The 22,158-nt window shown below is 40.1% G+C and overlaps 1 protein-coding gene across 2 annotated transcripts in view; it reads left to right on the forward strand.

Annotated features, from left to right (window-relative positions):
- Positions 1-6,203: 6,203 nt before the first annotated feature.
- The window catches only part of ARPC4 (binding protein), a 64,024-nt gene continuing 48,069 nt past the window's right edge, over positions 6,204-22,158 (forward strand). Inside the window, exons 1-5 of one of the 2 annotated variants that reach the window (XM_088964517.1) lie at positions 6,204-6,527; positions 6,648-6,687; positions 7,018-7,083; positions 8,292-8,344; positions 11,947-11,974. In XM_088964517.1, the coding sequence (XP_088820643.1) occupies positions 6,685-6,687; positions 7,018-7,083; positions 8,292-8,344; positions 11,947-11,974 (150 nt within the window). In that variant the 5' untranslated portion in view covers positions 6,204-6,527; positions 6,648-6,684. The remainder of the gene's footprint in view (positions 6,528-6,647; positions 6,688-7,017; positions 7,084-8,291; positions 8,345-11,946; positions 11,975-22,158) is intronic. The other variant, XM_088964518.1, reaches the window with a different exon arrangement.

The following is a 22,158-nucleotide window of genomic DNA, read 5'->3' on the forward strand; positions in this document are numbered from 1 at the left end:
TGACCATTCCCGACCCCCTCCTCCGGAATGCGATTCCCATTCCGCTATTTAGTTTCCTTTTTTTCCTTTTGGACAAAAAACCCCTCCAGTCCAACATACGATTGAGTTGTTGTGAAAAGGAAGAATCCCTTCTTCCTCCAAATCAACTACCACTCTTCTTGCTGTTTGTGTCATCTACTTGAGCTTTTGCTTTTGCTTCTGATCTGCTTCCTCTACAACTGCAACTCATCTGCTCGAGCTTTTCTTGCTGTCTACATCATCTGCTTGAGCTTTTGCTTCTGCTTTTGTTCTACTCCCTCTGCAACTACAACTCATCTGTTCGAGCTTTTCTTGTTGTCTATGTCGTCTCCCTTCCCATTTCAAACAGATGCAAATGCAGCACATGTATTAGAAGAAACGTATACCAAAGAGAGAGAGAGAGAGAGAGAGAGAGAGAGAGAGAAGTTGTGTACAATGAGTGTGCTTTATGTGTCAATGTGTGTACGAAGAACAACTTGTTCTTCTAAGAAGGTTACTATATGCTCTCTCTCACTTTCTCTCTAAGCCCTTCTGATTCTTTTGGGTTTTTTGTTCGCATGTGATAATGTCTCTCTCTCTCTTCATTACTTCAATATCTACCTACACTCCCGCTTTCTTCTTTTTTAGTGAGATTGCCCCACCCAAATCCCTATGTATGGTCTTATACATGCATCCCGAGCTTCCCCACAAAGTGGGTTTCTTTTCTACTCGTTTCACCCACTTTTAAAATATTAGAAAAAATAGAGATAATAACAAAGTGGGCCTCTGTTCTACTCGTTTCACCCAATTTTAAAAGATTAGAAAAAACAAAGATAATAACAAAGTGGGCCTCTATTCTACTAGTCCTTAACTGGAGGACCTCACCCTTCTGAGCTTGGATAATAACAAACTGGTCCTTAACGAGCAGCTCATGGGCCTCGCTCCCCTTCTGAGCCTAGAGGACCTCACCCCGGGCCTGGTCGAGCTTGCGTTGGAGCCTCCACACTTCCGACCTCTGGTTGGTGGCATCCTGGGAATGAATAGCAGTTTGACAGGACATGGCATGGATGGCGGAGTTTAGTTGTCAATAGAAAGCCGAGGTAAGTAAAAGAAATGGGGGGGGGGGGGGAGAAAAGGGAAGAAGCTGGCACTTACCACCATGCAGTGAGCCGAGGTCAGCTTGAAGAGCTGCCTAGGGTGCATCCCGACCCAGTTCGCGATCTCCTCATGATTGACTGACTGCCGGCTCCTCCGCAAGGCCACGAGGAAATTGGTGATGCTTTCATCCCTACCCTCGGTAGGAAACCGCGAAAAGACATGGAGTCGGACCGCGCGGCTGGAGGGTACTGCTCTTGAGGTGGGACCTCTTCTTCTTCGTTGCCTCCCATGGCTACTCCTCGAATGGCATAGGTGGGACCTCCGACGGCGGAACAAAGGCTGGGTCTGCAGCCTTGAACTCGACGGCCCCAAAAGTGGATGCTTGGTCAGGGCGTGACCTCTTCACCCTACGCTTCTGGTTGCTAGACAACAGGTGACGTGCATCCACACCAGACATGTTGGCTGCAAGAATCACAAGGAATTAGTCTAGCTTGCAAAAAAAAAAAGAGAAGGCAACCTAAAGGTAACCTACCGGGGCTCAGGCCAGCCTGCACAAGCTTGTCCTCATCCAAGTAATCTGAATAGAGAAAGTCAACCCCCGCCCAAGACTGCAGCGTTTCCCAAACCTTCGGGTCCAAGTCAATGCTCGGATCCTGAATGGCAGCCCTCCAGTGGGTCAGAAAGGGCCACCCCTTGGGGTTGCGAACTACAAAATAACCCCACTTCCAGGCTGGGATCCTGTTAGGCAGCTCGTGGAGGAGCTTGAAGCCTGGATGGGGGGAAAAGTAATAAGAGCGCCTTTCTGGAGGGGCTCCAGGGGAGGCATTCTTAATTGAGAAGATAGAGGCAAAGGTATCGAGAGAAAGAGGAAGACAGTACTCAAAGAACAGGGAAATAGTCCCCACCAAGTTTCGAACAGAGTTCGGGTGCATTTGGTCTATGGTGACACTGAAGTGGGAAAGAACCTCCACTAACAGAGGGTGTAGAGGGAGTCGGAGACCAGCCAGGAGCTACTCTTCAAAAATCACGATCTCGTCATGATCATGTTCCCAGGGATAGTTGCCTGATGGGAGGCTATAAATAAGATCCCTGGGGAGGTTGTAATGAAAGAATAGAGCCCGGAGTCTCTCCATAGACATGGACGAAGGGTCGAAGCTATCCAACTCTCGACCCCGGGAAGTGGAAGCCAAGTTACCGGAGGCTTCCCGAGCCTCCAAAGACCACCCTTCAAGGAAACCCCAAGCTCCCCCCGAGCTCGAGGGGACCTCGCCCTGGTAACCGTCCCACGGGTACCCAGACACTATTGGACAAGACAGGGGACTCACAAAAAAAAATGATATGAGAAAGTGACGTGAATGGGGAGAGTTTGAGCAAACAAGGCGAAGGCGCAACCTCAAAACCGAAAGCAAGGCAATTTGGCGTAAGAAAATGAGGCCTGGGGCCCTCCTATTTATAGCCATTGTGCCCGAAAGCCGATGGATCTGGCTAAAGTGAATCCAACAGCTCACAATAAAGACAACCGCACATCTTCCGAAACTGAAGGCAATTTTGGTGCATTTTTTGGCGCCCAAAAAACCTGAAAACCACGCGTGGTCGGTCAAAGTAATTTGAATTGTGGGTCAAATCCACCCATCATTTCATTAACTCCCCGCGCTAGAGCAAGACCCTTAGCCCGAGGAGTGGGAGGCAATTGATGGAGGGTGATTTGACCCGACCTCCTAACCAGGTGACACGTGGACATGACTCGACGTGAACAACAGCTCAGCCTGACAGCTTGGCCACAACTCGACGTAGTGAGCTCGCTGATATCCCAATAGAACAGCTTGCCACAAAACGGCTTGCTGCAAGGTAGCTCGCTATTGAGTAACCCGGAGTCTTCAGGAAATTTCTCATCTGACAAGACCGTGCCTGTCAGACTGCTCCCACGTCTCTTGTCTGGCGGCGCAGCACCTACCAGTCCAGAGGACTACTCCCACGTCTCACGTCAAGCGGCGTTGTGCACGGTAGCTCTGCATAAAGTCTCTCAACTAACGGGACGTACTGTGCAACGGTTACCAGCACCAATTGAATCAGTCTGGCGAATAACGGCTGTAGCAAAGAATCAGATGTGGTTACACCCGATTTGACAGAGAATCAGTATATAAAGGCCCTGATTCCCAAGGGGCAAAGGGGAATTTTTTTTGAGTAAGTGCACATCTCCACTCTTAGCTCATTTTCCTTTACAACTCTCTAAGTTCTCCACTGAGTTCTAACTTAAGCATCAAAGTGTTCCCGTCGGGCGAGCTCCCTAGGAATCCTTCGTCTTCTTCTCCTTCTCAGGTGTTGTCCGTTGCCAGCTAGGAGTGATCAGATCATGCCACATCAGATTTATTTTCTTGGGTCTTGGCCAAAATCAAATTAGGACCAAGGAGTTGCCGATTTGGTATAACCCGATCAAATCAATAACCTGAGACTTCCTATCCTATGTTGGTTCTTGTTCCATTTTGGTTGGTTTCAGTTGGTATGGCAATTGAGATGTTCAGTTTGGTTGTCAAAATTATATATAATTGAATCAAGTTAAGCCATGAAAAATCCTAGTCTAGATCGAGTTTCCGATTCGGGCCTAGGCTTTAGGCTTTATATAAGGCTAGGTTTAGACTTAATATCTAGGTCCGATGGTTAGGCTAGGCTCGGATTTGGACCTAGCCATTTTTTGTTTAGGGTAAAATATTAAAACCTCCCTCATGGTTTCTAACAATCATAAAAACCTCCCCTAAGGTTTCACTTTTACAAAAATCTTCATTGTAATATTGAAAAAACCTATAGTTGTTAAACAGTGTATGCCCTTAGTTCCAATCAAATTGATGTACGAAAACATTTATTGTAAATGAATAAAAGTATATTATTGTTTCATGTTGCCATTGGTATGTTTATGTGAAATTACCCCTTAAACTAGACACTTATGAGACTTGTGTTAGTTTAGAATGTTCTCAACCGTTGGATAGACTTGGAGAGTTTATCCTGCCAAGGCTGATGTTGATGTGTTGCCAAAGAAGTTGGAGCAGCTTGTCTCAGCTGCTATGATACCCGAAGCACATGTAATGTGAGTTTGTTTAAAACACTGGACCTTGGTCATTTTCCAGTTATGCCCTAGACCTTGGAGATTGATGGGCAAAATTGGAAAGTTACACATAACCCCTAGACTTGATTATGGTACTGCATTGGGTGTTGGATTGAGTTGCCTTTGATATGCCAATAAATAAGATCTTTTGTGGGTCAAAACTTGGCATGTTGGGGTAGTCTGAGAATTTACTTGAGTGGGTGATCATAGTGATATGATCAACCATTTTGTCGAACAAAGTGAATGATTTGGACTACACTCTCTCTAATGGAAATCTAAACTGTCAATAGTGGATTTCAATCGTGTTTGAGATTTGTTTTTGCAATATATATATATATATATATATATATATTATGTTTTAAGAAAAGTATATATATTATGTTTTAAGAAAAGTGTTTGCAAAAGGTTTTAAATACCAGGATCCATTCGAGCATAGACTATGACACTGCACATTGCAGTTAGGGGAGGGGTCCTTTCTTGTCTGATAATGTTTGATCATTATGGGTTAAGAGGTTAAGTGTAAGAGACCATTAATGGTTGATTACCTGATGGGCTATATTTTACTTAAGTCCATTATCTTTGGGTCTTCATAGGATGGTTGGATTCAAGGATAATTTAATAGTAAATGTTGGGTCCATTTGAGCCCATAGTGATGAGATCAAGGGTTCACTACATTTGGTAGTGAATTCGCCATGCCTTTTCAAAGAGGTTGGCCATGTGGACTTATGTGAGGTCATTGTTGCGATCCCCACCATACATATTAAACCTAAATAGGCCAGCAACGCTCTTGGGTTGTGAGCCATACATCTAGTGGTTCTAAAGCCCATGATTAATATGATAAATCAAGATATCACATGACAACTTAAAGCAGTCATGTGACATGAGGCGAATTTGGGTTTGGATCTGGGTATGGAGCACCTAATCTTATAAGAAGATAAGGTCTATCTCTAAAGAGAGTCGAGATCTGATTTAGATATGAATTATCTTCTAATTTGATTAGGAGATAGCTCCATAAGAGTTTATAAAAGAGGAGGGGGCAGACTAGTCAAGGACAATTTCATATTTTTTATAGTTTATAGTCCTCTCTGCACCCTTTTGTTTCCCGGTTTTCTCCCAATTCGACTACAACTTTGGGACTAATAAAGATAAAAATTTTCTCTCTGATTTTTGCAAGAAAAATTCAGAGAAATCTCATGCTCACCTCCCTAGTTCGATCCAATGTGTTGGATTGCAGTTTTGCTGAAAACTGCATTGTTGAATCAACTTCACTCTAAGTTGCGCCATTTTCAGTGGAAGCTAGTTTTGCGATTTGATTTGTGTGTGAACTACTACCAAATGCATTAATTTTTCAAAAGTATCCATTTTACCCTTATATCTATCAATCAATATGGAAATTAATTAAAATACATAGGGGTGAGCATTGTCCGATTTAAACCAAACTAAAATTTTTGGTTTGGTTTTTTCGAATTTTGGCTATTTTGGTTTTATAAAAGTTCGGTTTCGGTTTCAATTTTCAGGTTTGAAAATTTGGTTAATCGAAAAAACCAAATAAACTAAACTCTATTATCTATATAATATATAAATTAGCACATAATACCTATATAATATGTATAATATATATTATATTGTATTGTATTATATATTAAAATATATAATTTATTATATATATTGTATAATATATTTTTAATATATTGTACATATATAATGATAAAATTCAGTTTTAACTGAAATTACTGAAAAATTTGGTTTCGGTTTTTAGCCAAATAAACTATTTGTTCAACCCTAAAAATGCCTCTAAAAGAATTTTTCACTTTTAATTAAAAAAATCCTCGAGTTAGACTGAAAAGAATAAAATAATTTACTTCATAAAAATGTTAGATCTAGTGAAGTTTAGAAGGGCAAATCTGATATTTTGAATTATATTAAAAGATGTCCTATTAATTTGTAAGGATAATTTTGATAGCTGCAGGTAAAGCTATAAGATTATGTTTGGTTTGAAGGAAAATGCATGGAAAGGAAGGAAAAGGTAGGGTTACAAACCTTGTAAAGAGGCAAAGTCAGGCCTGATCTCGGCCTGGCCCGGCCCGGCCCGGCCCGTGAACAGGTCTGCAGTGGGTAACATCTAGCTACTTGGTTGTAAGGGTGAGTTGGGATCGAATCCCGCCATGACCATGATTGGGGGAGGGTTAGTAAGGAAGGGAGGCCGGGAGGTGCGATCATTTCAACCCGCTCTATAATCTCATATTCAAAAACAGAAAAACGTCCGACCTTAGCTCGATCAGTTGGTAGAGCGGACTGTAGTTGGATTTTTCGCTGCTTCTTAATACGGCAGGTCGGAGTTCTTATTTTATTTTCGTAATCGATTTTCTTCTTTCTATGCCTTTTGATTTTATTTTTTCATTCCTCATAAAGCTTTCTCCTTCCTTTCTGTCTCTACTTCTTGGCTTCGCAGCGTACGTTGTACTCGCGAAAAATATTCAACTCCCTTGATGGTAAGCGGATTTTCGGTTTAAGTGTCACGTCTTTTGCTTCTATTTGGGAGAGTTTCATGCGATCAGACCCTGGGATGTAGGGTTTCATTGATAGAACTCTTTGTCACAAATGACCTATATTGCTGTAGTTTACTTGCATTTATGTCACCAGTCTATAATCGTACTTTGGCTTACACTATGCCGAAGCCAGAATTGATTCTATGCCTTTTTTTTTTATCGTTTTGTGAGTTACCAATTTATAATTATAATCTTATATGGATTACTTAATAGATACGCCCATTTTTATTTGATTTTATTGTTTTTCTTCTTTCATTTGGGTGGATATTCCAGGCAAATACGTTGAGGCCTTACTTAACATGCATACGAAACACTCTAGAGGCTGCCCTGTGTTTGCAGGTATGCATAATTTTGCAATTACGGATGTTGGTTGTAAAATAAGAATCTGGTTCTGGGTCATTTGTTTTCCTCCATTTGACACCAAAATGTTAACTAGATATGCTGGATCATTACTGTTTAGTTTGGAATATGAAATGCTGACTTATTCTTGTTGGGGAACCAAATGATGTTAGCTTGAGGTGGTGGAACGGGTTAACGTGGATATATGACCGGCCAAGCTCACCATCTGGCCATATTTGGGTTAACCCATCATAACTGGAGTTAATCATGATTATAGTTCGGTTAGAACTGATTTACTCATTTACATGCTGAAAACAATTCTTTGCCACCCTCATTTGGGTATGGATTTTGGTTGACTCATTAGAAGTTCTTTCTGGTTAATTGGTTGGGTGGGATAGCTCCAACTATATCAAACTTACCATATCAGGTTTGCTTAGTTGTGTCCTAGCACTTGCCAAATGTGAATGCCTTTGATCATTATCTTTGCATAACCTTGAATTCTTCATTGTGTTTCTTTTTTTCCATAGAATTTAAGAGAAGGAATCATAAAATGTCTCTTATAGTGGAGTGGATCCTTTGGTCCCTATTGCATCCTTTGTTCTATGGGCACAAAAGCATGTGTTTAGGAGGCTTACAAGTTGGTTGTATAGTGTCAAGATTGTTCCATTGTTTTCTATGCATCCTTTGGCTCCTCTTGCATCCTTTCCATTTTGCTCCTTGTTGTTTACTTTTTTTTTTGTGATGTTTCTGTATCAATGAGTGAGGCTGCACCTTGTGCCTCATATTGGGATGCTAGTAACGTACTATTTATCATTTGCTTCTAGTGAAATCAATTGAATTTTATCTATCAAAAAAAAAAAAACATTTTCACCTATTGATAAAGAAAACATTTTGGTTATTTTTTGCATCATCTTTATGATACCTTTGCCTTTTTGGCTTTAGGATTTTTTGGGTAGTAGTGCTCCATTGGTTTTGTTGTGGAGAATGGTGCTGTTCATGGTATGCCATGGGATTTGAAAAGATTTAACAGAAGGTTTGATAGAAATATCGTCTTTAGAGTTGGATTTGATACTTTGTCTTACTCGGCCTGTTGGTTTTGGATAATATGACTGCATTACTACATTTGGTTTCATGGAAACCCCCATACAATCATTTAGTTTGATTTTTAACATTATAAAGCTGAATGGATTCATACTGTTTGGGTGCAGAACTTCCCCTGTCAAGAAGTTGAGAGGCACAACAAACCAGAGGTTGAGCTGAAGTAAGTTTTCTGGTTGTGATTCGACATTTTTTTTGATCAAAAGTCGTGATTGGACTTTTATTAGGGCATTTTATCTGTATTGTATTGCTACTCATAAAGTTTCAATCATCGTCTCTAGGACATGATAAAGTGACAGGACTGAAGGAGAAACCAAGGAAGTTGTCAATTAAGCATAAAGAAGGAAAAAGAAATCTCGAAGAGCTCAGAAGCTTGTTTTACTTTCTATAACTTAGGCTTTAGATTCAATCTACCATAAATAAGTGTTCTGTAAATTTAAATTTTCCATATTCATACAAGTAATTCAGGGAAAGAAGAGTTCATTGCAAATTTTCATATGCATACAAGTAATTCAGAATAAAAACGATTCTTTGAAGTAAATTACTTGTATTCATTTTTTTCCTTTTCTAACCTAGCCTTAATGAGCCTTGTCACTGTTACAATTAGTGTGTGGTGGGGTGGGATGTTTTAACATGTGGAGGCATGACCCAAAAAGCAAGTGTTATCTGTCATCAATAGGTCACTTGCACCCCAAAAAATAGATAAATAAATAAATAAATAAATAAACATAGCAAGTACCCCAAAAAATAGAAGATATTTGAGAAATAGAAATTTCATATATGCAACTTCTAATAATAAAACCATTGTATTCAATAAAATTGAAGTATCTCCACATGAAGTGTCATAATCCATAATTATATAAGTGTTATCTGTTTTTTTTTTTATAATTGAAATTTAATTTCATTAATCAAAGAAGTATATAAGTGTTATCTGTTATCAATAGATCACTTGTAAAGTTGCGAATCAAAATTTCAGAATTAACAATTCCCATTAATTGCACAATATTAACATAAACAAGTATGTCATCTCATAGTCAAATGAATGTAAGGCATTTAAATCAATCAAAGGATTCAAAGCAATGGTACTTACACTTCTATTTATTGTATTTCATTATAAATATTATAATAAACAAGTTTGGAGGGTTTTGCTCCTTTGTATTATGTTAACATGTAATGGGGAGCACAATAATAGTTCCCCTGCTTCTATTTTCAAATTTTTTAGAAATCATACATAAAAAGCAAGAAAATACAACAATTCGGTGCGAAGACTCTAACTCTTTAGATAAGAACTCTAAACATCTCAGGAATCTTACATGTGGCAATGTAGGTGTCACCTAAATAGAATTCCACATGTTTGTCTCCTAAATCCCTATTTAGGAGAGAAGCCCACTATTTGGCAGTTTTTAAATTAAAAAACTGAAACCTTGAATGGCTAATATTATATGGTGAAAACCACATGGGGTTGATGTGGATGATGAGATTGAACATATGGGCGAGCGAGGATCCCTTATTGGATGGACTTTTAGGCTTGGCCGTTGGCTACATAATCCCTCAACATGACAGCAATAAGATGTCTAGGGAAGGTCCCTGCTTGTCCTGACTATGAATTTAAAACTTGTAATGTGTTGGCCAGATAATCCTGCCACATGGAAGCAGCATAATCAGCTAACTGGGGATTAAAACTCTTAAGAGGATTTCTAAAAGACAAGTATAGATTTGTTTATTGAAAGACAGTAATGTAAAATGTAGAATAAAAAAAAAAAGCTTTTTGGGTATACAGGTCTACCAATAGTCTTCCAGACAGTTTGGCAAAACAAGGAGCAATAAGAGAGCAAATGTTTTGGGGTTATGTCTAAGAGGTTTTTTGTAATTACTAATCAGTGGGTTCAGGGGTGGTGGTTAGCTGAGGCTAGCTGCCCTATTTCTACTTTGTAACTTGTTTCTTGTAAAGTGAAGAGTGAGGACTGTCATTATTTGCTAATATCTTGCTCTTTTGCTGCCAGTATTTGGAACTGGGTTATGTTATTTGGGTGCAGGTGGAACTTGCCCTCTGAAGTAAATCTGCTATTTATTCTGTCTGTCTTTGGAAGATTGACAAAGCAGCTAGCTTGCTGAAGTAAAGGAGTGTATATTGACAAGGTCTACCTCTTGGCTGAAATCTTCAAACTTGTTTGTGGATTACTCTTTTGATGATTTAAGGAGAAATTGGGCAGCAGTGGCATTCACAGCCTCCACAAAGAACAGACTGCAGGCAGAATGGAAACCCCCTCCGGAAGGAATGGTAAAATTGAATTTTGATGGAAGCAGTCAAGGCAATCCAGGGCCCTCGGGCATAGGAGGGATTCTGAGACATAAAGACTTCAACATCCTATCTTTATTATTCTCAGGACCGGCAGGTGTTGGTGATTCTATAATGGCTGAGATACTAGCAGTGGAGGAATACAGGCTGCTAATCAACTTGGAGTGGAAAAATTGATAGTTGAGGGGGACTCCGAGGTGGTAGTGAGTTGGCTAACAAATCCAGGCACAGTCTTTTGGGGTTACTGGCATAGTTTTCAAGGCGCCAAGGTGGGGCTAGGTGACAGGGGGGGTGCCTTGTCGCCTAGGCAGGTGCATAGGCGATGGATTTTTTTAAGTAAAAATCACATATCCTAGGGTAGTTCCCTAGGTTCCATAACCAACCTTCTTTAATAACTATCCATAGTGTTCATAAGAAAATTGTAAACTTCATGTTAAGTCTCGAAAATCAACATATTTATGAGAAGAAAAACAAGAAAGGAAAGAAAATTCAAAAAATGGGCTGAACCCCTATTTTTGTTATAGGAAAAGAAGTGGAAGAAGAAATGTGTTGATTAGACAAAATCTTAAATTCTTCCCTTGCTTATTGGTTCAGATTTTGAAGTCATTGAGGGTTCAATACAGCAGTTAGCAAATGTTTGTGTTGATTAAACCCTAACAAATAAGAAAATAATAAAAAGAAATTAGTTTATAAAAACAAAAAATGAATATTTTTCTTTAATAATGTCTATTTTATAATTATAATCTAAAAAAAATAAAAATACAAAAGTATTTTTTATTACACAGTATTCAAAACTGCTTGGCGACTGGGCGAGGTGAGCCTCTGTTATGGACGCATTCCGCGCCTTGTTGCCTAGGCGTTGCCTTGACAACTATGGTTACAGGGATCTTTTGAAGAAAGTTAACTAGCTGACAAGAAATAAGGCAGTTAGGTTTCAGTGGGTTAGCAGATCGGCAAATGCAATGGCTGATTCTTTGGCTAAGGGGTATCAAGGGGATACCTGTTTTGGGCTACCTTATAATTGTAATTCAGGCTAGTATGTGTTTATTTGCATATTGTTTAGCTCCAAGGGGAGGTAACACCTGATGCATCCTCTTAGGCTGACTGTACACTCTTCCTTTGTTTAATAAAATTGCACTCATTTATTAAAAAAAAAGTTTTGGCTGTTACTGATCAAAACAGATACCTTTTATGAGATTGACAGAACTCAATAAAAAGAGATCTGATCTTTTAAAGTGTGTTGTTTTATAGTAAGGATATATTCATAATTCATACTACTGTATGGTATAGTGCTCATTTTTTGTTATTCTGAAATGCCTGTATGGTGGTTTCCACATTCTGGGCTCTGGTCCTGTTTCTGTCAACTGTGCAATTAGTTCCTGTCAACACATGATCATTAGTATAGATATTCTTTCTGACATTTTTCTTGCATTTTTGGAGTTCTAATATTTCTCTTGCTTTTCCAGGACCAGCCCAGAACTTCTGCTAAATCCTGTAAGCAGCCTCTCTCTCTCATATATATATATATATATATCTATTTTGAACAGACGTACTGTCATGTGCACATCAGATAACATAATTGGATTGGCAGGGTTGTCTTTACACCATCTCTCGTTTTGTCTTTTAATGTATGTTTTCAATTATTGAATAGAAGTTAAACTTGTGTAACTCATTTTCCATGACCTATTTTACAAATTCAGTAGTCATATTTGCATGAAAAAATGAACTTTATAATATTCATAAAAAAAGAACTTTGTAATTGACCTGTAATATTATAGACCTCAGAACCACTTCTTTAGTGTCAATAGAAATCTTTGTTTGCTTCTATCCAAACTGTTCTCTGTTATTTTCTTGATCAGCGATAAAGATTGATTTGTTAATTAAAAATATATGGGGTTAAGTACATGATGATGACCCAAATGTCATCCCCGAGAACTACAACCAGAGTTACAAAGAGGCCTGATATAGATGCTGCCTTGCAGCCCCTTGTTTGGCTAAAGTACCTGCTAACCTGTTTGCATTCTCCTGATCCACCTGAAATCAGCACTTATATCCTTTGCCAATCTTTCCACCCCCCTGAATATTTGTTCATAGTTGTCAAGGAGTCACCTAGGTGGCAAGATGCCCTTGGGTGCCTCACCTGGATGCCTTAACTTATAGCAACAAGGCACCCTCCTAGGTGATAAGGTGCTCATATTAGTTGCAAAATACAGCTGCAATAAATCTGAAAATGGAATAAAGAAAGAAAGAAAAGAAGGAGAAGAAGTTCAGTAGAAGCTTTAAGAAGAAGAGGAGAATGGAAGAAAAGAGAAGAGGAAGAGAGTTGTTCGATCCCCTCTCTCTGTCTCTAATTTTATTTAATATGTGCTGAAATAAACAATGTGTAAAGTTACATGGGTGCCCTTAGTTGGGAGGTGGACTAAAAACATAAAGAAATAAGTATTAAGGTCCATAAAGAGGGCTCACTGTAGCAGATATAACAGCAGAACTAAAGCTATTTAAATAAGGAAAAACTAAGGCTAAGTTTGGGAGTGCTTAAAAATAAGTGCTTATTTGAATAAGCGCTTATTTTGGGCTGGGACCACACCAATAAGCACTTATTTGTGTTTGGGAATAAGCCCAAAATAAGTGCTTATTTTGAAAATAAGCACTTATTGGAGAAGCTCAAATTTTTGGTTCATTTTCTTTCTAGCCTATCTTGGCCTGCCACGTCATTTTAAGAATACCTATACTATCCCTGTTTAAAATAAGTGCTTTTTCACCAAGCTCCCATAAGTGCTTATTAGAATAAGCACTCCCAAAATTGGCCTAAGGCCCATTTGGCCCAATCTCTCTACACTCCCCCTTAGGGGTGCAAATGGATTGAATCATGATTCGATACTATTTTGTCAGATTTGGATATCCCCATTTCGGATCTTCGTATCAGATAATAGGATCCAATCAGAAATTGGATCGAATTCAGATCACCCCTATCCGATCTGATATATATGTTATTTATTTATATAAATATATGTAACACATGTATGTGTTATTTATTTATTTGAGTATATTATTTATTGCATTTTTGTAAATTTGTTATATTATTTATATTTTTATAAAAAACATGTATAGATATGATGAAAATAGTTGAAAAGATACTTGTATTTTGTGTTTTTCTTTATTTACACTGTTATATTTTATTTTTCTTTTAATAACTTATTAATTTAAAAAATTAAATTGGATTGGATTGGATTATTTCAGATTAGATCCAAAATTTTGACTTCCTCATCGGATTCGAATTAAAATCCATGTTTGTAAGATCCGATCAGATCTTCGGATCAGACTGGATATGCTCTTAAGAGTATCAAATCGGATTCGGATATACCTTAATTCAAATCCGGTCCGATCCTTTTGCATCCCTACTCCCCCTCAATCTAAGCATAGATGTTAATCATGCCCATCTTGCTTACATAATGTTGTAGCTTTGACTTGGGAACTCCCTTAGTCAAAATTCTGCTAGTTCTTCTTAAGCAATGAAAGGAAGACACACTTCCCTTGAGGCCACTTTCTCTTGTATGAAGTGTTTGCCTACCTCAATGTGCTTAGTTTTGCCATGCTGAACCGGGTTATGAGCAATGTTAATAATAGCCTGATTAACACAATATAACATCGGAGGCTTATCAAAAGCAATAGTCATCTCATCTAGGAAAGATCTAAGCCATAACAACTTTGAAACTCCATGGGCCATAGCCCTATACTTTGCGTCAACTGAAGATCTAGCTACTATTGACTGCTTTTTACTTCTCTAGGAAACAATATTTCCAGCTACCATAGTACAATAACTTGATGTGGATCTCCTATCATATGTATTATTTGCCCAATCAACATCTATAAAGGCCTCTAACTAAATATGACCATGCTTGGCAAATAGTGTGCCCTTCTTGGGAGTGCCCTTAAGATAATATAGCTCCATTTTTGTAGCAGCCATATGTGTGTCTCCAGGGCATGCACGAACTAGTTAATTACACTCACAACATATGAAATGTTTGGACGTGTCATACAGAGGTAAAAATGTTTCCCCAACATTCTCTAAAACAGTCCCCTAATAGTCAAAAGATCTCCATCATCAGCTGAGAGCTTTTTTTTGATCAATAACAAATTCATTAATTCATCATTACAATAATTACAAAGAGGAAGACAAGCACTCTTATCTTCCAAATACAACTTAAGCCTTCAAAAGAAAAGAAAAGGAAAGGAAGAGACAATAAAATTACAATTTAGCCCAAAACATTGAGTCCCTTTCTACCCCTTGTTTAGCTAATCCATTAGCTAAAGAATTAGCTGATCTTTTAACCCAATTCATCTTCACTTCCATCTCCTGCACCAGCCACTTAAATTTTCTCCTCTCATTGCTGTAATTCCATAAGCCACTGTTATCTTTATTCAGCCACCATATCACCACCTCCAAGTCCCCTTCAATTATAAGCTTTTTGATATTCATCTCCTTAGCTTTCTGGATTCCTTCCATAACTGCAAAAATCTCAGCTCTAAGGGAGTCACCTACTCCAATTGGGCCTAAGAACAAGGCAAAAATGACCCCATTCTCATCCCTAAAGACACCCCCAATCCCTGGCTGTCCGGGATTCCCCCTACTATTCCCATCAAAGTTTAATTTTATGAATCCAGCAAGTGGTGGGGTCCGGGGCACACTCATTACTGATTTGGCCTGTGTACAGTGTGCAATCTCACCCCACTTCCTCAACATGTCATCCACTGTGTAATCTATAAATAGCTCTAAGCATTGCAGCCATTGGACAACCCTAATATGGATTATAGCCCTCAGTTCTTCAGCCCCTTTCTCCACTCCTGAGAAGATCTTGGAATTTTTTTCTTCCCATAATGACCAGCATACTGCAGCCCTCAATCCCCTCTACATAGTCCTTCCCTTTTTCATATGCCACCTGAAAAAAGAAGGGGAGAAAAGACATTGCATGTCTGATGGAGGGTCCCAGCTACACCCAAAAAGAGAAAAGGCCCACTCCCAAATAGACTTTGCAAATTGGCAAGACACCAGTAAGTGGAAACTAGTCTCCCCCTCCGCTTTGCAAAGAACACACCAATGAGGTGACAAGCAAGTATCAAGTCTCTTCTTTTGGAGCAGATCACCAGTGTTTATTCTTTCCAGAAAGGCTTCCCAACAAAAACTACCAACCCTGGGAGGAATTGGTCTACACCAAACCTCATTAGCAGGGAAGGGGGGGGGGTAACAGGACTAGTGGATTGGCTTAAGAGTTTAAAGAAGGAAGCACAAGAAAAAGAGCTAGTGGGGGTCGGGGTCCAAATTCTAGAGTCCACCTTAGTGGGGTCTAAGAAGACATTATCAAGAAGTTCAAGGAGACTTGAAATACTCTCAAGGTCTGAGTCCCTCACCGCCCTTCTCAGACTTAGGTTCCACCTCGACCCAGAAATGAAAGGGGGAAGGGGTGATGAAAGAACATACTGGCTCAATTTTAAAATCAAATAAAGCATACAATGAAGGAAATTGGTCTTTAAGGGGAGCAATCCCCACCCAAGTTTGTTCCCAAAACTTTATGGAGTTACCTGAATTCAAATCATACCTGATAAAAGGGTGAAAACTGGTAGCAGATCATGAATGGCTTTCCAATGAGAAGTGCTTGTGGACCTAGCTCTGGTTCCAGCATCCCATCCATTTTGCTCCAGCCCATGTATGCTTGCCACTATTCTAGCCAAAGCTTCTCCCGCTCCAATGGAAATCTCCACAACCACTTCCCCAACAGAGCCATATTCCTTTTTCTAACGTTCTCGAGCCCCAAACCACCACAATTTTTGCTCCTGGTCACCAACTCCCAGCTAACTCTTTGGTCCCTCTTCTCCTCTCCCGGCTCCTAGAGGAAATCTCTTATCATCCTCTCCAACCTACTAGAAACCTTCATTGGCATTTTGAATACTGATTGGAAATAAACGGGTAAATTTGCTAGCATGGCCTTAATTTGTGTGTCCTTCTACCAAGAGAGAGGTAATTCTTTTTCCAAGAAGGAAAGCTGGATGGTGACAGATGGCTTTTATTCCGTTCCTCTAAAGAGGAAGTGAAAACAATCTTGAACACAAGGGCTGCTGTAGAGGAGCCCTACTTCATCTGGAACCATGGTTAGAAGAAACAGAAGTGTGGAAGAAAGAGGAGGACATTTAAGGTTTCCTTTGAATCAGAATTTTTGGGTTGTCGTTGCAACTTTTCCGTAAAGAAATTGTGAAAGGGATAGGGGACCTATGTGGGGGATTCGTGAAATTGGATAATAATAAAATCTACAGAGTCCTTCGAATGTGTAAGAATCAAGGTTAGGTGGAATGGAGTGCCTCCTCAAGCGGTTAATTTAGTGGTGGAGGGGGAAATGTTCGTGGTCACAATCTGGTCTGAAATCAAGATGAAGAAGATGAAGAGACCGTCGGATTTCAAGGAGGCAATGTTAATAGACCAATAGTTTGTGCAACAGGTGTTGTTAGGGAAACCTCATGCAAGCGAAGGCAGATCCCAGTCAGATATTCTGACAAGAGAAGGTAAAATGGAGGGTACTGTTACTGTGTAGGGAGGCGAGCAGGTGATGGAAACCCGAGTTGCCAAAACCTCTGAGGAGGGGGGCTGGGCTGTAGTCGAACGAGGGAAAGGTAGAAAATGACCTCCTAACCGCAGATCAACTGGAAAATCTAACGGCTAGAAAGGGATTGTGTCAGAGGAGGGGCAGAGGGCAGCTTTATTTCAAATTTCAAACGGCTCGAATTCCGAACTATTCGACGTGGTGCTTATAGATAAGTTAGCCAAGGCGGTTGCATTAAGGTTAAAACCGAACCGGGTCGGGTCTCTAATGGGCTCAGAGGAGTGCAGTAAAAGAAGCAGGACCCACTTCTTAGCTCAAAAGAAACCAGGTCCATTGCGGTTTAAAAGCCTAGATAGGAGAGGTGGCGGTGGGCTGAAGTTGGGTTAGATAGAAGGTTGAGGGAAGGGCAAGGCACTAGTGGAGGTCTCATCCGAATCTTTGACTGAATTCAAAGACTCGCTAGAAGGGGAAAGCTCCAGTTTCCGGACGCTTGGGGTGAAGAAGGGCATGTGACTTTTGAGAGGGGCTTAGTGAGGCACTCAGGGGATGAGGCACAACCAATACCTTTCTTTTTTTTTTTTTTTTTTGATAATTTCAACCAATTCCTTTGTTGAAGGATAGTTACGGGGATGGAGAGTCCTCACTTTCGCCAAGTTGAAATACAGGGGGTCAGATGGAAGCCGAAGCAGTGCCTGCTGCAATTGAAGTGGAAACATCAAATCAGGTCTCTGTGAAAGAGTTTAATTAGGTGACACCCACATCAGTTCTCTCTCCCAAAGACACAGACAGTCATTTGGAGGTGGCAGTGACAGTTGAAGAGGCAGAAACCAGAGTAGAGTTAGATGGCTTCCCATCTCTTGCAGAAGCACAGTTGCAGGCGGCACCTGAACCACTTGCTGTTATTCTTCCAACCAATGAGGGCCAGCAAACGCATTCCCTTCAGGTGAACTTAAGGTGTGCAGATGACAGTGTAATCTCAAATTGGGTTATGTCTAAATTTCTCAGTTTTGGGGAGTTTTTGGGGGGTTCTTTCAAGGGGTTGAAGAGGAAACAAAAGCCCTCTTCGTGCCCATTGAAAACCGGTTCTTAGTTGAGAAGGGGAAGAAAAATAGAAAGCAGTCTAAGGAATTGCTTAGACTGGCTTGGGGTCTAATGATAGCGTGGGAAGTGCGAGGAAAAGTTTTAATTCTTCAAAAACTTTTTAATGGATTGTTTAAAATTAATTTCTTGGAATGTCCAGGGCCTCAGCTCTGTGAGAAGAAGAATGGTAATTGGGGGCTTTCTGAAAGTAAAGAAAGCGGATGTTCTGCTGATACAGGAGACAAAGCTTCAAAAGCTGTCTTTTAGAGTAGTGAGAAGTGTTTGGGGTTTCGATCTGTGTGACTGGCTCAAAATCCCTGCTGTGAACACTGCAGGGGGGTGTAGCTCTGATCTGGAATGCTAGAACTTTTAAACTGATAGACAAATTTGTGGGGACCTTTTCAATTTCTGCTAAGTTGCTTTGGGAGGCTAAGAATATGCAAGTCATAGTGACAGGGGTGTATGGGCTGGTTGACTATAACTTCAAGAATGCTCTTGGGATGAATTAGACTCTTGTCAGAGGAAGATGGGAAGGTCCATGGTTGTTAGGGGGTGATTTTAATGAAATTCTTAGCCCTGCAAACAAAAAGGGGTGTAATAGACTGAGTAGGGGCATGAGAAATTTTAGAGGTTTTATCAACAGGTGGGAGCTGATAATTCTGCCACTAGCAGGAGCAAAATACACATGGACCAATAATCAGGAAAACCCTTCTTTAGTCAGATTGGACAGATTTTTTATCTCGCCTGAATGGGAGGATTTATTTCCTTTCTCAAATCAGGAAGCAATGACAAGGGTAGTTTCTGATCACATCCCCTTGATCCTGAGTATGGGAGGCTTAAAAAGAACCCTCATCCAGTCATCCCTTCAGGTTGGAGCACTGCTGGCTGGACTCAGAGGATTTAGTGACAAACATCAAAAGGTGGTGGTTGGATTGTTCCTTTGAAGGCTCAGCCAGTCACATCTTCTTCAAAAAACTGAAATGGTTGAAAGTGACTTTGAAGAGTGAGGGAGATAAAAGGGAAGAATGTTTGAAATTAATAGCTAACATTGATGCGGAGGAGGAGAGGGGATCTTTAGAGGAGGAGAAAAGGAGAAGAAGGCATACTGCCAAGAAGACTCTAGATACTATGTTGCACCAAGCCGAAGTCAAGTGGAGGCAAAGAGCTTGGGCATTGTGGCTTGAAAGCAGGTGACAATGATATTGCTTTTTTCCACAAGGTGGCCAATGTAAGAAAGAGAGTTAATTCTGTTCAAAAGCTGGAGGTGGAAGGAAAGGTTGTACAAGAAGAGAAAGACATAGCAGATGCTTTTGTTTGTTTCCATAAAGAGTTGTTCAAGGAACCTTGCAAGATAAGACCAGGACTGGATGTTTGATCTTTAATTGCTTGACTGAGGAGCTGGTTTCAGAACCGGAAAAACCCTTCTCAGAAGAAGAGGTAAAGAAGTTTATTGAAGAGCTGGAAGGGGAGAAGGCACTGGGCCTAGATGATTTCACAATGCTGTTTTTTAAGAAGTTCTGGGAGCTCTTTAAAGCTGATTTACTAAGGGTTTTGCTGTTCCAATTCTACAATATGATGATGGCACTCTTCTTTTGCAAGGCCTCAGAAGAGCAAGTTCTGAATTTGAAGTACATTCTTTACTGGTTTGAGATTATTTCAGGTCTGAAAGTAAACCTTGCAAAAAATGAGATAATAGCTGTGGGTGATGTTAACATTCAGGGTATGGCAGACTTGTTAGGCTGCAAGGTTGGTCAACTGCCATCAAATTATTTAGGGTTGCCTCTGGGAGCCAAATGCAATTAAAAAACCATTTGGAACCCAATAATAGAGAGAATGGATCAGAAATTGGCCACTTGGAAAACAAGGTATCTCTCCAAAGGAGGAAAAGTAGCACTCATCAAGAGTGCCCTAGCAAGCTTACCAACTTACTTCATGACCCTATTTTCTATCCCTTTGGAAGTGGCAGAGGTGTTAAGAAAAAAAAGCTGAGACTTTTTGTGGGTGGGGTGGAAGGATTCTCCCAAATATCATCTTGTTAATTGGGGACAGATTTGTAAAACTCTATCTCAAGGGGGGTTGGGGTTAAGGAGATTAAAATCTTTCAATCTGGCTCTGCTAGGAAGTTGGTTTTGGAGGTTTGCTACTGAACCTGATAACCTATGGAGAATAGTCATAGCAGAAAAAATATGGGCTGGATGAAAGGGGTTGGGGCAGTGGTCCACCCATGTCAACCTATGGCTGCAGTCTATGGAAAGGTATAAGCAAAGCTTCCAACCTGTTCAGAAGGGAAGTCAAATTTAAAGATGGGAATGGGAGAAGGATTTAAGTTCTGGTTGGACACCTGGACGGGGGAGAATTCCCTAAAGGATATGTTTCCTACATTGTTCAATGCGGCTGAAGATAAGGAAGCAGTGGTAGCAGATACATTTGTGTTAAGGGAGAATGCTTTTTGCTGGGCCCCTACCTTTAGAAGGGACTTCAATGATTGGGAGTTTCAGAAGGTGGGGAATCTCTTGGTTTTGCTTCAGTCCCAGGTGTTAAATCTGCAATCTGAGGATACTCTAGTATGGAAAGGGAACAAAAGTGGGGAGTTCTCAGTTAAACCCTTCTACAATGCCATAAAGGGAGGTTTTGAAACCCTCTTCTCAAGCCGGGCCATTTGGGGGACAGTGGCTCCCTCTAAAGTAATGTTTTTTTGTATGGGGGGCAGCCTTAGAGAAATGTCTCTCCAAAGAGATGCTGGTAAGAAAAGGTTTTAACTGTAATGACCTGAGGTGTAGCTTCTGTGGTGGGGAAACAGAATTAGTAAACCATCTGTTTTTACACTGCATTGTTGCCTCAGAGATCTGGAGCCATTTCTTAAGAAGTCTGAAGTTAAGTTGGTGTATGCCAGCCTCAGTTAAAGCCTGTATGGAGGCTTGGCAGATCCGAGGGATGACAAAGAAAGGAAAAATTTGCTGGTCTTCCATTCCCTTAGCAATAATGTGGGCGGTGTGGTTAGAAAGGAATAGCAGGGTCTTTGATCTTAAAATCTCTACTGCAGCTGAAGTCACCAATTTGGCTGTAGGTTTTGTTAGAAGTTGGTTGTCTATACTTACTGAATTTAAAGGGGATACTTCTGATTGTAATTTTTCGAGGATGGACTTTTTTTGAGGTCCTTCTGTTTCGATGTCTTGATTACTGTATTATAATTAATTTAGTGGGATGCATAGATATCATACAACTTTATTATAATTAGTTACAATAAAGTCATTGTACTTGTGAACATATGGATCTTACTTAAAAAGATTACATAGCCTTTACAGAAAGCTCTGCTACCTTACTTATTTAGTTCTTTTTGCCAAGTTATTACTTCATCTTTGATGCCTACAGATTATAGCTAGTGGAAAGAGAGTTCCTAATGAAATGGTTGAGTTAAGAAAAGATGTGGCTTCAGGGAGAAAAGGAGAAGGTGCATTCTATGTTGTGTTCAATCTTGTCATTACTCGGTCTTATTAAATGGGATTGTGAAGGATTTTTCACTGCCAAATGAGGTATTAGACAGGGAGATCCCTTATCTCCCTTTACCTGATACTTGTTGAGAGAAACCAGAAAACTGGTGCAGGAACTAAGAGCTCACTTTCAGTGAAGTATATTCAACTAGTGGGATGACGATGGAGAAATAGATGATGATTGCAGCAGCTTGGAGGAAGACGTGTGTGATTGAGGCCAAGACCCTCATGTTAGAGGAAGTCCAGAGACACTATCAGCATTGGTTGAAGATAAGGGATAGGGAACGCAACAATCTATTTGGGTCTGAATTTGGTCGAATGATATAAGGGGTTCGTTGATGGTGCAACTCATGTTGATTATATTGTACATTGGAAGGAACGCCTAAAGCTCCAAGTAGAATTTGTGAAGTGGAGAGGAAGGAAAATGTTAAAGGAAGATATATCTGTTGCAGGGAGTTTTTTGGAGACCGAGGACAAAAAATGATCTATATTCCTCAAGGGATAAGGTTGAGTG

This window comes from Nelumbo lutea, chromosome 1 (genome assembly GCF_056320005.1).
Source record: "Nelumbo lutea isolate HS-2025 chromosome 1, American lotus-T2T, whole genome shotgun sequence".
Classification (NCBI taxonomy): Eukaryota; Viridiplantae; Streptophyta; class Magnoliopsida; order Proteales; family Nelumbonaceae; genus Nelumbo; species Nelumbo lutea.